This window comes from Mytilus trossulus, chromosome 3 (assembly GCF_036588685.1).
Source record: "Mytilus trossulus isolate FHL-02 chromosome 3, PNRI_Mtr1.1.1.hap1, whole genome shotgun sequence".
In the NCBI taxonomy this organism is placed as follows: domain Eukaryota; kingdom Metazoa; phylum Mollusca; class Bivalvia; order Mytilida; family Mytilidae; genus Mytilus; species Mytilus trossulus.
This window is the reverse complement of record NC_086375.1, coordinates 63,048,191-63,065,662: the sequence shown is the minus strand read 5'-3', so window position 1 is coordinate 63,065,662 and position 17,472 is coordinate 63,048,191. Positions and strand designations below refer to the sequence as shown.

General features: G+C 32.1%; 2 protein-coding genes across 2 annotated transcripts; both read right to left on the bottom strand.

The window, feature by feature from the left end:
- Positions 1 to 2,869: 2,869 nt before the first annotated feature.
- On the bottom strand, positions 2,870 to 4,482 carry LOC134709620 (uncharacterized). The gene is made up of 3 exons (XM_063569772.1): positions 4,461 to 4,482; positions 3,560 to 3,754; positions 2,870 to 2,913 (listed from the first exon to the last, which is right to left on the bottom strand). Exons 1-3 carry the CDS (start codon positions 4,480 to 4,482, stop codon positions 2,870 to 2,872), a joined length of 261 nt encoding a protein of 86 aa, XP_063425842.1.
- A 3,348-nt stretch (positions 4,483 to 7,830) lies between these two features.
- LOC134712070 (ADP-ribosylation factor 3-like) lies at positions 7,831 to 10,475 on the bottom strand. The gene is made up of 4 exons (XM_063573211.1): positions 10,239 to 10,475; positions 9,496 to 9,672; positions 9,132 to 9,266; positions 7,831 to 8,309 (listed from the first exon to the last, which is right to left on the bottom strand). The coding sequence occupies exons 1-4, from the start codon at positions 10,330 to 10,332 to the stop codon at positions 8,140 to 8,142; spliced, it is 576 nt and encodes a 191-aa protein (XP_063429281.1). The 5' UTR covers positions 10,333 to 10,475; the 3' UTR covers positions 7,831 to 8,139.
- Positions 10,476 to 17,472: the final 6,997 nt, after the last annotated feature.

Genomic DNA, 17,472 nt, shown 5'->3' with positions numbered 1-17,472 from the left:
TCCTGTACTACTTATCATATGACGCTATTGTATAAAATCATCTCCACAGTACATGGGCTACATCCGACGAACTTATTGTGTAGGTTGGCATTATTTCACATTTTAACAGGTTATTAACTTTAATCTTGGTTTCAGCTTTTCCGAGATTTCAGTTGATACACGATTATTAATGCCTATTTGTTGATTGTTTTGTTGTTTCATATATATCGTTGTTTCATATATATATCGTTGTAAAAGATATCATCGAGTTCAGTAGTTTTCCAATCTAATTAAAAAACTGATCTCTCATCGCTCCCGTTTTCTGATATGTCGCGTACCACAGCTTCCTCCGCCTCATTTTTAGACTTATATCTCGAATTTGACTTACACAGTCATCTCAGTACCAGAATCTATGACAAACGAGACGATTTTAATTTTGAAATTATAAATTTCCCCCACCTTAGTAGCAATATAACAACTTATTCGATATTCAAGAGCTTGCAGCTCCTACTCAGACTTTGTAAAACGTCATCAGTGTCTGAGTAGAAAGTTGATGAACCAGGGATATGTCAAAGAACGTCTCGTCCGTTTTCTAAAAAAGTTCATCGGAAGGTATCAAGACCTTGTTGATAAATACTCCGTATCAACTTCTCAAATAATACACGATGGTCTTGATGTATAGATTCTGCGTACTGATGTTGTTTGTCATCTTAACAACATGTTTTATTGTTCTTTCATTTGTCTTTGTTCTAGTATTAATATTACTTTTACTGTTGAATGGGTTTATGTGATATCAGTTTGACGTGGCTCGGTACTTATACATCTCGTCAATGTGCTTGTATTGGCTTTCATTGTTTTGTGGTTTGTTTTGTATATGCGACTTTTTGTATTTCTTTTCTTCTTATCTTGTGACTCTGTAATTTAAAAGATCCCGTCAGTATTAAATTGGTCTATTATATGTCATTATGATATATTTCTATTATGAATTACTATATACGTTGAACCACAAACGTCAAAATCATTCAATCGCGTAGTGGTATTAACTATTTTTGGATTCTCATAAATTCTACCTATAACTTTTGGACTAGTTTTAATATCGGTATATTTCTGTAATTTTTTCTTACATACTTTTGATTCTTTAACCCTGTATGCTTACATTGCCTATGTAAATTTTAAAACTGTTTATATGCACATTGAACGACAAATTTATGTGACGTATAAAATTTTCTGACGTCAGACACTCAAATCAATTAAGATGTTTTTGTGTTCGGTTAAATTGTCCCCTTTTAAAATTGTTTTACGATGATGACTGATGTACCCATATTTTGACTATTTTATTAAATTCATTTTTGTGACGACAAAATTCATTTTTGTGACGACAAAATTCAACTTTGTAACAACAAAATTGACTTTTATGAGACAAAATTGACTTTCGTGAGACAAAATTCAATTTTGTCAATTTTGTTAATTTTGTTGAGACAAAAGTCAATTTTGTTGAGACAAAAATCAATTTTGTCAATTTTGTTACTTTTGTTGAGACAAAAGTCAATTTTGTCAATTTTGTTGAGACAAAAGTCAATTTTGTGACGACAAAATTCATTTTTGTGATGACAAAATTCATTTTTGTGATGACAAAATTCAACTTTGTAACAACAAAATTGACTTTTATGAGACAAAATTGACTTTCGTGAGACAAAATTGACTTTCGTGAGACAAAATTGACTTTCGTGAGACAAAAATCAATTTTGTTGAGACAAAAATCAATTTTGTTGAGACAAAAATCAATTTTGTTGAGACAAAAGTCAATTTTGTCTCACATTGGTCAATTTTGTTGAGACAAAAGTCAATTTTGTCAATTTTGTCTCACAAAAGTCAATTTTGTCAATTTTGTCTCACAAAAGTCAATTTTGTCAATTTTGTTGATCACATTGGTCAATTTGGTCTCACAAAAGTCAATTTTGTCAATTTTGTCTCACAAAAGCCAATTTTGTCAATTTTGTCTCACAAAAGTCAATTTTGTGTAACAAAAATCGATTTTGTATGCAAATTAGTTCACAGAAACCAAACTAAACTTATTTGAATACAAAATTCACTTTTGTCGCCCAATTTTCAAATTAGGTAACAAAAGTCAAGTCTGTCTAACAAAAATGAATTTTGTCATGACAAAAGTGACTTTTGTCCGCTGATAGATAATTTTGTAAGACAAAATTTTAAATTTGTAGTATGATACAAATTTTGTTAAACTGAACTCATTTTTGTTGAACAAAAGTCACTTTTGTCCGTACAAAATTGAATTTTGAGTACAAAACCACAAGAGTTCCATTCGGCGCCCCGTACCATAAGACGTTGAGTTTGTCTTTTGAATTGTTTACCACTTTTCTATCATAGGCCTTCCACAACTTATCATATAGTGTGTTTTGCTCATTGTTTTTGATTTTTAAATTTTTAAATGATTGTCTGTTGCGATGGAACATACCGTACATACTTTCGGTTGTTTGGAAAGACGATGGGAAAGAAACAAATATGAAAATTCAAACTAGATATTTAAAATAAAATTTTGTTGATAATATATGTTGTAGTACGAGAGACGAAATATCTTTTCTAATTTAGAGCCTAAAGATATAAGTCCCATCTTGATAATTGGGACAATTTAATTGCCCTCCCCTTTATGGCGAGTTCTCTTCGAATCAATATAATGACATTTTATATGCATTAGTTTTATACTATACGAATAACTCAAAGCTTTTTATACAAGATAAATCCATGATGTTACCAACTTATTTTTCGTCGTATTAGCATATAATAATGTATGATATTTACTTGGTAAATCCTGTTTGTTTGCAAGGACGACTGGAACTCTCCTCATTTCATCTGAATTAAAAACACTGAATTATTCTTCTCTAGCCATTTTGTACCGTTCTCTATCGTTGGGGGGTCATCGTTACTATCAACTACGTATATCAAATCTTCAGAAATAGATGCAAATGAAATAATTACTTAATACAGTTTTAAATATGGCTGACGCATACAAGAAACATTTTTTAATCTTTTTTTTTACCTATTATGTCTGTTTTATTCACACATCGTTATAAATATAATGGAATTTGATGCCGCTGTCAAACAAGTGTGATGTTTAGCGTTATAAAACCGGTGTAATTAACATTTTCTACATTTTAGAATGCCTGTTCTAAGTCCCGAATATGACAGTTGGAGTCTTTTCGTTTGATGTGTTTATCGTTTGATTTTGCCATTTGATTAGGGATAAACTCATCATAGATACCAGGACTAAATTTTGTATATACGCCAGACGTGCGTTTCGTCTACAAAAGACTCACCAGTAACGCGCGAATCCAAAAAAGTTAAAAAGGCCAAATAAAGGACTTTCTGTTTTGAATTTTTCTCGGAGTTCAGTATTTTTGTTATTTTACTTTTTAATACACTGCATTATTTAGCTTTAAAAGTAATTTTCCTGCTAAAAAAAAGGAAGGCATGTTTAATAACTCTTTTACGTTTATTTGGTATGGATGTAGGAAAAAAAACAAACTCAAATATAGCTTAAAATAAAATTTAACAACTTAATTCATTGAAAATATAAACATACCATATGCGTTTTGGAAATGGTAACGCCAGTGGGCTCGGAATTTTTGCTGTGCTCTAACGTCCCACACTGTAAACTCCAATCCATTATGTCTGACTGTTTCTACATTAAATCCTATTGTGGGAATGGTACTGACAACTTCGTTAAGCTTTAGTTTATACAGAATTGTGGTTTTTCCTATAAAACAATGTTTTGGAAGTTAGAAACACTGAATTTGAAAAGACAATATAGATTAAATCTATCAAGTTCATGTTAAATTTAGAGTTTTCTTCCCCTAAAGATAACTGAGATATAAAACATTTTGAGTCCATAGTTTTCGTAAAGCTAAATGCACAATAAAGTTTCTGTGCTTAACATGCCAACATATCCTTTTTTTGTACAATGAACTGTCATCACGCCCTTCCCCCGGTCGACCAATATAGCAGCACCTTCTCTTAAGGTTAATTGTCACTTTGTTGCATGATAAAATAACAGCTTGGCGTGATTGAAACAATAATCAATCAATCTTCAATTCATAATAAATGAAAGGTGATTCAAACGGCGTAAACTCTATTTCAAAGTGTTGAATATCAATTTCCCGACTGCTTGCACATTCATTGATATTATTCCATTTTGGCTTTTTTACCCTATTAAATAGTTATGGTGCAAAAAAAACATTATCCGTAACCCGAAAAAAGGGTAACACTGATGATGAATGATAACAATATTTAGAACAATAAATCTAGGAACAGTATATCTAACAAATATGTTTCTGAAAAAACCGAGCAAGCAAGTTAAAACATAACAAGGCATAACAATCGTACGATCGAACAAAACACTCTATCATAATATCATATTTTCGTTATTTGATATACAAAAGTTATCATAAGCACAAGTGACATACCTGCATTATCTAATCCCAGCATTATAATTTTACAATGTCCAGTTTCAGTGAAGTACGAAAATGCCTCACTTAGTTTTGTTCACAGTATCCCCATGATTTCTTTCAACTGTTTTGTAAGTTTTGTAGTCTTTTGTAAAAGTGAAATCACAAAAATACTGATCAATACTGAACTCAGAGGAAAATCAAATCGAAAGTCCATAATCATATGGCAAAATTAAATGACAAAACACATAAAAAACGAATGGACAAGAACTGTCAGAATCCTGACTTGGAACAGGCAGTTTCAAATGTAGAAAATTGTGGATTAAAACTGGTAGTTTTATGTTAATGTGGTAGATAATTTTGTCAATGTTTGTGTATACTAATTTAAATGATATATACTACATGTAAACGAAGAAGTTTGTCGTTTCTACTTCCACGTGTCAAAGTATTTGTTATTGTTAGTTAACACGAACCCCAGGTATACTCTAGTCAATGGATTTTCCTGTTTTATTTTAACATCGTACACTGTGTCATTTCTATGAATGGAAGTTCCGGGTGTATTTTTGCTTTCACAAGAAAATCATTTAGGAGTCTAATATTCAAGTGTTCATGTACTGATACGTGTATGAAACAGAGAGTTTTAAATCTGTCATTCAGAAAAATGGAATGTTAAGTTTATTAAAGGGTTAGAAATATTTTCAAAACAAAGTCAACTGCGTTTTGACAACAGGTACTTGTTCCGTTTTCATATTAAGTTGTTTTATATATGCCAAATCGATTTTGGGTTAATTTATTAGCGATTTATAGAGAGCTTAAATATATAAATAGAACGACTCCGTCGATTGGGTCAGCAGTGATGGTGGTACACGATTTAAAACACATAATATTTATACTCTAAATATCAGCACAACTATGTTAAGTCTGCAAATTTTACAAATGTTTGTTTTTTTCCGGCTCCGAAATCTGGAGTGTTTACAGTCATGTATAAGTTAACATTCGAGATGTTCTAATAGATATAGGAAGATGTGGTGTGAGTGCCAATGAGACAACACTCCATCCAAAGAACAATTTATAAAAGTAAACTAGTACAGGTCAATGTACGGCCTTTAACACGGAGCCTTGACTCACCGAACAACAAGATATAAAGGGCCCCAACATTACTAGTTTAAAACCATTCAAACGGGAAAACCAACGGTCTAATATATATAAAAAAGGCTAATAAAATTGAAAATGGAAATGGAGAATGTGTCAAAGAGACAACAACCCGACCATAGAAAAGACAACAGCAGAAGGTCACCAACAGGTCTTCAATGTAGCGGGAAATTCCCGCACCCGGAGGCGTCCTTCACCTGGCCCCTCACAAATACATGTATATACTAGTTCAGTTATAATGAATGAATGGATATGTCGTAAAGTTGTCTCTTGTTCAAACGTACTTATCAAATAAGTATTTCCGTGACTGCATCTTATGATCCTTCATGATAGATAATCTAACTTATCTGCAGTCAATTCCATCATCATTTCTAATTTATCATGTAATGTGTTACAACTCTAGATTATACAGACGCAAGAAAGGTAGCACTATACCACGGAAAGCTCAAATTTTACTCGTTCAGACTAGGTGGTCGAGTAGTTTAGTTTTCAAGATTGAAGATACTCATCAACTTTAAGATGAATTGAAAGTAAAAAAAAACAGCTTGTCATAACGATGAGCGTGATAAGGTTAAATTGATAATGGTACCAATGCAAAATTTAAAACTTAGTCAAAAGATATTAAGATTCAAATAATTTAATGCTTATGTGGTGCAGCAAAATCCTATGAATAAACTTGATGTCCCACACATGTTGCAGTTTTTCAGTGTATCCCTTGCACAGTTTTCACAATTAAGGTCGGTCTGTAGCTGAGAAATGATACCTGTTGAATAGGTAGGTTTTTTTCAGAAGAAGTGTGGCGTTGCCTTCATTTTTGAAAAAGATTTGTAACCCATTCTTGTTATACAGGTATAGTTCACATCTGATCTGATATCGAATTTTGTGTATTCCATTGAAGAGCGGATCATGGGTCACAACCAACTGCTATAAATTGAGTGGTTCAGTTGTGATAATAAAGTTAAATAACTGATGATATAAAAAAGAAGATGTGGTATGATTGCCAATGAGACAACTATCCACAAAAGACCAAAATGACACAAACATTAACAACTATAAGTCACCGTACGGCAAAATGATGATGTTGGGTTTCAATAAAAGTTAAAGAATGAGGGTCTGTTTTAGTAAGAGGTTAAATATATTTGTATGCATGTCGCCCCATGTAGAACTATTGATAATTGATTGCAATTAAGCAAGGGAATCTAAAATTACCTCTCATACTATTTTTTAATAGCAATGACATTTGACCCCTAAATAAAAAGGCTTCTTCTCATTCCCCCTGCTTTTATCGTTATAATTATCATCAAATCACGTAATCGAAACTAAAAGAGGGACAAAAGATACCAGAGGGACAGTCAAACTCATAAATCGAAAATAAACTGACAATGGCATGACTAAAAATAAAAAAGACAAACAGACAAACAATAGTACACATGACACAACATAGAAAACTAAAGAATAATCAACACGAACCCCATCAAAAACTAGGGGTGATGCAAGGTGCTCCTGAAGGTTGAGCAGATCCTGTTCATCCTAAAACAATTTTCCCAACATTCTCTTGACCTCACATTTGACCTTTTGACCACATAATGAAAACAACTTCTTTCCCTTTCCTTTACCATCTCAAATTTTATTTCAATCAAGAGAGAAAAACTAAAGTTATAATCTTTAACCCCCCCCCCCCCCCCCGTTTTTTCTTAGGAATAGTGACCTTGACTGTTAACCAATAAACAATCAATAGATTCCCTTTCCCTCTCTATATCTATTTTCTGTATAAGTTTCCTTCAATCAAGCAAGGGATATTCAAGTTATCAACCTGAGACCATTGTGACACACTGAAAAAAAAGGCAAAGTGTAAGCGCTGCATTGCAGAGATACTGGATTCATGCACCATGCACACACAATTAATATAATTTTCTTATAAACATAATTTTGTAAGTTGAATATCTAAGCAGCCCATGAATACTACACAGGAACATAAAGATTAAGCAACACGAACCTCATCAAAAAGCCAGGTCGCTACGGTGCTCCAGAAGTGTAAGCAGTTTCTGCTCGATTATTAGTACCATCGTGTTGCTAATGGCAAATAAAAGTTCGGTGATAATTTTTAAGTGACATTCGGTAGGGTAGAATTTTGGTGAACGTTTACCTTTCAAAATTATCTGAAAACTTTCTGAAATTGCAAATGAGAGTTTGTGGATTTTTGTAATGCAGACAAAAAGATTGCATGTTTTGTGACAAATTTATTGATGGTTAATGTAACAAGGATATTTCTGTTTTCTGCATGTTTGAATGTAGAATGGTTGTTGCTACCTTTTACAGTAATATGTCAATCAAAATATGATTTAAAGCACTGAACATGTCTGTTTTCCTTCTCTTTCCCAGGAAGCAGTGGTCATTCAATGTAGTATCCAATACAGTTCGCATTCAGCAAATAAAACGAAAAGAATCTGCATCATCGTTTGCACCTTCACACTTCTTCAATCAAGACATATGTTTCTTGGATTATAATTCAAATAAACTGGTATCTTTTTTCGGTGTTTTCCATCTACCAACTCTGTCTTGTCCTTTTGAAGTCTTTTACAAGTTTTGCCATTTCATTTAAACCTTCATATAAACCATCACCACTGTTTGCACAAGTTCCCTGAATAAACCATTTTCTGTCTTTCAACTTCTGGAGAGATAGTGCTTCTGCCAAAACATCTGGTTTTGGTGAATCTAAAGAATAAAATTTTCGACATGTTATGCATGTTAGACGTTCTAATGAGATTGGCATAATGGTGACTTTACCTTAGAGTTTAGTTTATTGGTTAATACTTTTTGTTACAGTTATTTGAAAATGAAATTAAACAGTTCACAGAAAACATGTAAAAACGTGAAAGGCAGTTACTTGTTACTTTTTACCATAACTGTTTTATCGTTTTGTGTTATTAACTTTAATAGACCGTTGAGTTTTTCTTTTGAATTGATTAACACATTGTTATCCTATACCTTTTAAAGCTTACTCAACTGTTTGAGTTTTGCTCCTTGTTTTAAGCCGCACGCCGGGTAACCGTTAGTTGTTTACATTTTTTGGTGATAGACTCCACATTGGCAATACTACCACATCTCATGAATCCCTGTTGCGATGGAACATAACTTCGTTTGTTTGGAAAAATGAAGGGAAGGAAACAAATATGAAAATCCAAACTAAAGTCCCAATTTGATTGATCACGTAAGAAGGGGAACGAGAAATAAATGATCTTTCCTATTGTTTTGCCTATTTAAAGAATTCCCATCTTTGCCAATGGTTGTGAAAGAAAATTGCACTTTAATCATTTTACAGTGTAACGAATAATGAATAGCCTTTTATACCAGGTAGTAACAAATCATTTATCAACCAATTTTTTAAGGTTTCAACTAGAAAAAGTAGGTTTAAGGTTAAAATTGTGGGATGTGATTAGACGAATGTTAAAAACAAATTATGTGATATTGTATCATTATCAAATTAGGATGATTGATTCGGATTTTTAAAACATGAATTATGTAGGACACCGTTACTTGGTAGATCTTGTTTGTTGGCAAGGACAACGACTGGCACATCTCTCATCCCATCTGATTCAATAACACGAAATAATTCTTCTCTAGCCATTTTGTACCGTTCTCTGTCATTACTATCAACTACGTATATCAAACCTATAAGAAAAGATGCAAAAAAGTACAGAACACAGTTCCTTATTATATACATAGGTTACGCCCAAATGAAACATTTGGCTTTTAAAAAAATCTAATTTTCCTGCTAATAAAGTAAGGCATATCGAATAGTTCTTTCATGTTTATACGATATGAATGTTGAAAAATAAAAAACAATAAGCACTTGTGATATATAGATATGCACTTTGATTACTAAATACATTGAACATACCACATGTGTCTTGGAAATAATAACTCCATAGGGTTCGTAGTTTTTCTTGTCCTCCAACGTCCCACACTGTAAACTCCAACCCTTTACATGGCGTGACTGTTTCTACATTGAATCCTAATGTGGGAATGGAACTGACAACTTCGTTAAGCTTTAGTTTATACAGAATTGTAGTTTTTCCTATAAAAGCAATGTATTGGAAGTTAGAAACAAATCTGAAAAGGCGATATCTTTAATTTTGAATTTTATCAAATTCAGGTTTAATTTAGGTTTTATGAGTACCCCTTTCCACAAAGATGAGTATGATAGAAATAAATATGTCCTCCTTTGATCAAGGATTTGTATAGTATTATTATACAAATGTCTTTTTTGATGCATGAAATATTAACAACTGAGCGTTGAGCATACAACAACCAATCAATCTGTATTTTTAATTAACCGAAAAGCAAACTGTGTGGCCTCCTTTTTTTCCTTTGTGTTTAAAAATATCCATCTAAAGACTGTCTGAAAATCCCCTAATACAACACTTTTTCTTCGCCCTGTCAAACAGTTAAAGTGCGAAAAAAAATGAACAAAACGAAAAAAGAATAACACAGATGATTGTTAAAATACTTGAACAATAAATTGAAAAAAAAACAAGCAGGCCGACAAAAGATAACAAAACATAACAAACGAACGATCGAACAAAACTATAACAACATCCTATTTTCATTCTTAGATATACAAATGTTATTATAAGCACATACCTGCATTATCTAAACCAAGCAGTAAAATTTTGCAATGTCCAGTTTCTGTGAAGTACGAATATGCCTCACTTAGTTTTGTCCACAGTATCCCCATGATTTCTTTCAACTGTTTCTAAGTTTTGTAGTAGTTCTATATTGAAGTTTATGTAGCTGATCATTTTGTCAATGCTTTTATAATGATTTAAAAAAATGATATGCATTACATGTAAACGAAAATGTTTATGTCGTGTCTACTTCCACGTGTCAAAGTATTTGTTATTGTTAGTTACCGCGAAATCCAGGTATACTGTATTTAAATAGTCAATGGATTTTCCTGTTTTATTTTAACATCGTACGATGTGTCATTTCTATGAATGGAAGTTCCGGGTGTATATGGCTTTCCCGAGAAGTTTAGAAATGCTTATTAGTGTTCCTGTATACATACATATATGAAACAGATATTTTAAATCTCTGTCATTCAAAAATAAATGAGGATGAAAAGATTGTTAAAGGATAAGAAAATGTTGTCAACTGAGATGAAGTGCGTTCTGCCAACTGGTACTTGTTCTGTTTTCAGATACAAATTGAAAGGTTTTATGATAACATGTGGATAACAAATAACAAATTGGTTTCGAGGATTTGAGGTTAATTTATTAGCGATATATAGACTATCAGATTATGAACCGACTTAAAAGAAAATACCATTGCGATGTCTAGACTTGTATTATTTGCTTTAAAAAAATGACTTTCTAAACACAATAAGATATCTTATATACTATATATATATACTATATACTTTAAAATAGATATATGATTTCTTATAAATCAAGGACTTGTCTAAAAATATCCTTGTAAAGACTAGATTTGATATATTATAAAATATATATATTATCTTATATACTTTTAAAGCTATCTATTAAATTATCTAATATATTGAATAAGTTCAAAAGATATCTTAAAAAGATATTATAATATATCATATTTAGTTTAAAAGATATCTTTAAAAACTACACGTAAATAAAATATCTATTTTTTATTTTACATGAAATATAAAATATCTATTTTTTATTTTACATGAAATGATATTGTAACAAACAAAATATGCTAAAAACGAAATTTAACTAAATTAAAATTGCCTTTAAGGTGGTTCCTAACACTACAGGGAGATAACTCTGTAAAATCAGAAGAAGTTTTTAATGACGTCGTGTTGTTAAGGGAATATTAAGCTTCTCAATGATCAAAATTAGTTTTTGTCAAACTGCTATATAACCAGTGTAATTTTTCTGATTAAACGGTTGGTTCAATTTTTTGGAAATTTTTATATTTTTGTCAAAAGTTCAAAGTAAATACTTTCACAAAATTTTAAGAAAATTAAACGAGCCAAATTAATTTTAGTTCAGGTGTTAGGTACCACCTTAAGATATATTAACAGTTAAGAAATATAAAAAAGCTTGCCATACTGATGAGCTTGATATTAAGATCAGACACGCAAATCAATGAATGTGTTTGTAGATAGATGTTTTTGTGTTCTGTTAAATTGTTCCTTTTAAAATTGTAATACGATGATGACTGATGTACCCATATTTAGACTATTTTATGTATTGTCTTTTTAGTTAACGCATCAATAGAATTTGATGAGACTGTCATCAAAGTGAGAGGGTTAGCGCTTTAAAACCAGGTTTAATCCACCATTTTCCACCAAAATTGCCTGTACCAAGTCAGGAATATGACAGTTCTTGTCCATTCGTGTTTGATGCGATTTGTTATTTGATTTTGCCATGTGATTATGGAGGGGGGCAAGGGGGGTCCCCATAACAGAAAAACAGTGAATTGATTTGGCGAAAAACAGATAACAAGGAATTATAAAGGGACAATAACAGATAACAGTAAATGAAATATGAAAATAAATATGTCCAGGACCAATCCAGTGGATGACTCGTAGATCTTAGTATATATATATATAAAAAAAAATGTGGTATGATTGCCAATGGGACCACTACCCACAAAAAGACCAAAATGACACAATCATTAACAACTATAGGTCACAGTACGGCCTATATAACTTGTGGTATGGACCTAGACAATTGTAATTTGTGTAAACAAGACGTTTCCTGGTACCTTTGATAACTTTTTTTCGGCCGTTGAGGCAGTTTTGCCTTGGTTGATTTTTATCCATAACTTGTACAATAAATTATAGTATTGATGTTGAGTTTTTTCTGAACGAAATTACTAGTTTCTGGTTTTGATATACGGATATTTTTAATCTAGGGCATTTGAGGGATCAATTTTTAATGATTTAGTTTTTTTTTATTTGATTTTTGAAAGTAGTGCAGCCAGTGACACTTTATTATTAATTTGATTTTTAGATTTTTTTATTTCTGAAAACCAATATATATACTTTACAAGTAATAAAAAAACATTGATGTACAATATATTTTGTTTTTATTTAATGACCTCATGATCTTGATGATAAAAAACTTACTTATAAAATACAAAAATACCCAGATCAGTGGAGACAGGACATGTAACTGACACACGCATGCCAGTTATGGTTATTCTGATATTAGAAATTGACTCTTGATTGAAAGTGACAATTCTGATAGTATAATAGAAATTGGACCTAGTGAAAATTTGGATGACACCAAATGAAACACCAATCATGCATCTTATTTGAAATTATAGAATATGGAAAATTTGGGTACAGCATTGGAGAAGCTGTAGGATTTTAAAAAGGGTATTTGTCGAAAAATTAAACTGAAGACACATCTTAATTTGCATCAATGGTTTCTGAGCTTTAATTTTCGCCATGTGAAGCAGTTAAAAAGCTTTTGAAAAAGCTTTTGAAAAATATGATCGTCAGGGTTCTCTTTCATGTAAATGAAAAGAGAGGGAGTAGCACTAATAATATAAATGCTAAAAGAAAAAGATGTTGTATAATTCCCAAAGCCATAATTCAAACCCATACCACTTAGTAAAGTAAAACAATTCAAAGGATAAAACTAACTGCCTAATTTATCCACAAAATAGTGAACGAGAAACTTAGTAACACAGTAACAAACTACAACCACTGAATCCAGGCTCCTGATTTGGAAATAGGCACATACAGAATGTGACTGCGGCAACTTTAGCATGCTAGTTGGTGTCAAATCCTCCCCTTATGAGGGACAGTGGTGTAATAGTACAGCATGAAGATTATTATGTGGCCATTGAACAAAAAAAATCTATAGGTTTTACCAAAATTTTTTTATAAATAACAAAATCCTTACTATAAAGTATAAGTTATTGTACAAGTAATAAGTGAATTATGATTTGTACAAAATGTAACATGTTCACAGACAACGGAATTTATTACAAAGGATGGATAATAATAATATATACTGGAATGGTCCTGGTCCAATTCATTTTGATATGTTTTTCTGATGAATGTTACTGAAATTCTTCTGCAATTACAGGGCCACTCGTTATTACCAGTAGAAAGACCCCAATAGTGCAAACATAGCTCCAGTTTTTAAGAAGGGGGACGTCCACGCAGCTGAAAATTACAGACCAGTTTCACTGACCTGTGTATCATGTAAGCTTTTGGAACACATCATCTGTAAACACATCCTTAAACATCTGGAAAAGCACAAAATACTGACAAATTTAAATCATGGATTCAGATCAGGTTACTCTTGTACAACACAGCTCTTAGTCACAACAGAAGACCTACTAAAGAGCTTCGACAGTGGCATTCAACTCGATATGGCTAAACTCGACTTTTCAAGGGGATTTTGATACTGTGCCACATAACAAACTTCTGGCAAAACTAAACAGCTTCGGAATAGATGGAAATCTGAACAAATGGTTTATAGCAGCATTTCTGCAAAAACGATCAATGCGGGTTGTCGTAGAAGGTGAGCACTCAGAATATGCCCACGTAGACTCTGGTGTACCACAAGGCACAGTACTAGGGCCGCTGCTTTTCCTATGCCACACCAACGACTTCCCGGAAAGCGTAAAATCTCAAGTTCGTTTATTTGCAGATGACTGCCTACTCTATCGAGAGATTAAAAATACAAAAGACCACCAAACTCTCCAAGAAGATCTAAAAGCTCTGGAAGTATGGGCACTAAATTGGGAAATGAAATTCAACGCAAAAAAATGCTATATAATGAGCTTCAAACAAAAATCAACACACTTCTACCAGTAGACAACCACATACTAGAACAGGTACAAACAAATCCTTACCTCAACATATCTGATGACCTAAAATGGACCAGCCACATAGGGAAAACAACAAGCAAGGCAAGCTGTACACGAGGGTTCCTACTTAGCCATGGTTAGATCTGTACTAGAATACGGTGCTGTCATCTGGGACCCATTCACCATCAGGGAAATAGAAAAAATAGAAAGCATACAGAAAAGAGGAGCACGTTTCATTCTGCACGACTATGAATCCAGAGACACCGGATGCGTCACAAATATGCTTTCAAAGCTAAAACTACCACCTCTCCAAGAGCGAAGGAAACATCAGAGGCTGACTATGTTCTACAAAGTGGTTGAGGGATTAGTGCCGGCTTTTCAAAAGAAAAACTATATGAAAGCTTAGTTAGAACAGTTTTATAATGCACTTCTGGCGTATTTTAAAAAGTTTAAACTTGTTGCCTTTTGTTATCTATTATTCGTGAGTTTCTTTGTCAACTGTGTTCTCCTTTTTATTTATGTTGTAGTCCTGTAATGTTGTGTTGTCATCTTAATGTTAGATCTCACATGGCCATAAAAGAGGGAGGTTTTGCATGCCACAAAACCCGGTTCAACCTGTACCAAGTCAGGAATATGGCCATTGTTATATTATAGTTCGTTTCTGTGTGTGTTACATTTTAACGTTGTGTTTCCGTTGTGTCGTTTGTTTTTCTCTTATTTTTGAGTGTGAATAGCATTACTATAAGACGTGTCACTGTACTTAAATGTATCTATCCCAAATTCATGTATTTGGTTTTGATGTTATATTCGCTATTCTCATAAGTTTTTGTCTACTACTTAGTCAGTTTCTGTGTGTGTTACATTTTAATGTTGTGTCGTTGTTTTCCTCTTATAATTAATGCGTTTCCCTCAGTTTTAGTTTGTTACCCCTGATTTCGTTTTTGTTTATGGATTTATGAGTTTTGAACAGCAGTATACTACTGTTGCCTTTATTTATAGCAATTCAGAATAACAACATTTCACCTTTATCATGGTAACGACTATAATATATTTATACTGCCTTGCAATTTCTTATTTTGACTCAACAGATTGTTCAAAATTCTGCCCAATTGAACAGTTTGGTTTTAGAAAACAAATTGCAATTTGGTCAGAATTTTGAATTAGTTGCAAAAGTTGAAGAGCAACACCAACAGTCAAGTTACTGTAATTAAAACCAATAAATATTAAGACAGCCACATAATGGTGTTCATTCAAGGTGCAATTTGTCACCTTCCAAAGGCCATCTATGGACCCCTAAGAAGGTATGATGTATCAGTGCAGATGGTGTAGTGGGGAATATCTCTTGCACTAGCTATCTTTTAAATGAGGGATATAAATTGAACATTAAAAGTCTCTGAAACACAAAAAAGAAAAAAAACCTTCTTAAAGGTGTCATACCACCAATTAATAGCCCCTATCTGTTCAACCAAATTTTACAGTTTTCACAGCTTTCTAAATATTCTACCTTAAGTTTAACTTCATAGAAACCAGGTATATCCTGAATGGTACATGTATCAGGTTTCTACATGCCAATTTTCAACAGATGTTTAAAATCATATAAAAAAGAAAAGGTGTTTCAAATAAAGGTACCACTAAAAATAAACCCTGGTTTACTGGAAATCTTAAATGAGTGTACTATGGAGTGCATTCATCCTTAATTTTGAATGCAAACTCATAAACAAGTAAATTTTAGCTGAAAATGGTCTTAATATATTTCTCTTCCACCAACAGTTTCCTTTCTGCCAATTTGTTGATTAGTTTAAGTAAACAATGACATCAAATGCACTATTTTTTGTTTGAGTAGGCCTACTTTCACATACGTTCTAAATTTGAGGGAGTAATTGGTAGAATGACACCTACATTACAATTGTTCATGATCATCTCCATTGGAACACCTATACCTTCAGACCCTCTCTAAATTATCTTACACAATTTATTGATCTGTCAGGTAGATCAATGTCTTTTAGATTCTAAAAGGAGTAAGAAGTGTGACAGTGTTAATGATGTTGGCTCAAGATCATGAATAGTGATGTGATCCTTCTGTGTAGACCCAGGCATCACATGGTTTAAAACAATCTCGTTTAATTTTTATTTATTTATTAATAAGCATCAGCAAAATTTATACAATTGGCAACAGAAATAACAGTCAATAGCATTAACAAAGTCAACAAATAGTTTGTTATATAAAGAAAAATTAACAATAAGAATAACAAGCAATAAAATTTATCAATTTCTTTTCTCACATAACTATTGATACAAGTATGTAAAAATAGAAAGAAAATAGAAAAGTCAAAGCCCTATAAAACATCAAGAAAAATTAATAATATATTCATCATCACAATATATTCAGTGTTAGATATGCATTGGTATCAAAATATTAGATAACTCCTGATTGTATCTGCAGCATTCCTATAAACACAGGGTTTAGTGTACAGAATAATTTAAAAGAGGGTAGAAAGATACAAAAGGGACAGTCAAACTCATAAAACTAAAATAAATGGTTCTCTTAATATCAGTATCCTTTTGCTTTATAATTATTAAAACTTATCATTGCTTCATAAAGGAGAAACACAGTTTTAAGAGTTCAACAAATTACAAGTTTCCTATAGATGCATGAAATATTTGTTGAAATCAGGAAATGAAGTAAGCATCAAGTATTTTTTAATCCATGAACTTTTGTCCCCATGAAAATAATAAATCCATAGGAGTACAGTATATTAAATAAAACACAAAAATTCTTTATACCGCTTCTTTTCTGCAACAAAAATTTGTTTCGAATAAAAGAATTGAAATTAAAACTTCATAACCATGAAGTTGACTTCAGCTACAAATAATGTATTGTGAATGTCAAACATTTCCTTACTGATTTAAAAAAAATAATGGTATTATATAAAAACATATATTAATTAATATCAAGCTTTATTCATCAAGAACCATGACTGTACAACAACAATCGATTCTTTTTATATGCAAATAACTATATAAAAAAAGAAGATGTGGTATGATTGCCAATGAGACAACTCTCCACAAGAGA

Bases quoted from the DNA above. Each gene is read 5' to 3' on its own strand.
- LOC134709620 (XM_063569772.1), bottom strand. From the start codon at position 4,482: ATGCTGGGATTAGATAATGCAG. The intron at 3,755-4,460 runs GTATGTCACTTG...ATTGTTTTATAG, and splicing joins GCTGGGATTAGATAATGCAG to GAAAAACCACAATTCTGTAT. The intron at 2,914-3,559 runs ATTAAGTTGTTA...AGTAACGATGAC, and splicing joins TATGTTTATATTTTCAATGA to CCCCCAACGATAGAGAACGG.
- LOC134712070 (XM_063573211.1), bottom strand. From the start codon at position 10,332: ATGGGGATACTGTGGACAAAACTAAGTGAGGCATATTCGTACTTCACA. The intron at 9,673-10,238 runs GTATGTGCTTAT...TTGCTTTTATAG, and splicing joins GCTTGGTTTAGATAATGCAG to GAAAAACTACAATTCTGTAT. The intron at 8,310-9,131 runs GTAACGGTGTCC...TTTATTCTTTAG, and splicing joins CAACAAACAAGATCTACCAA to ATTCACCAAAACCAGATGTT.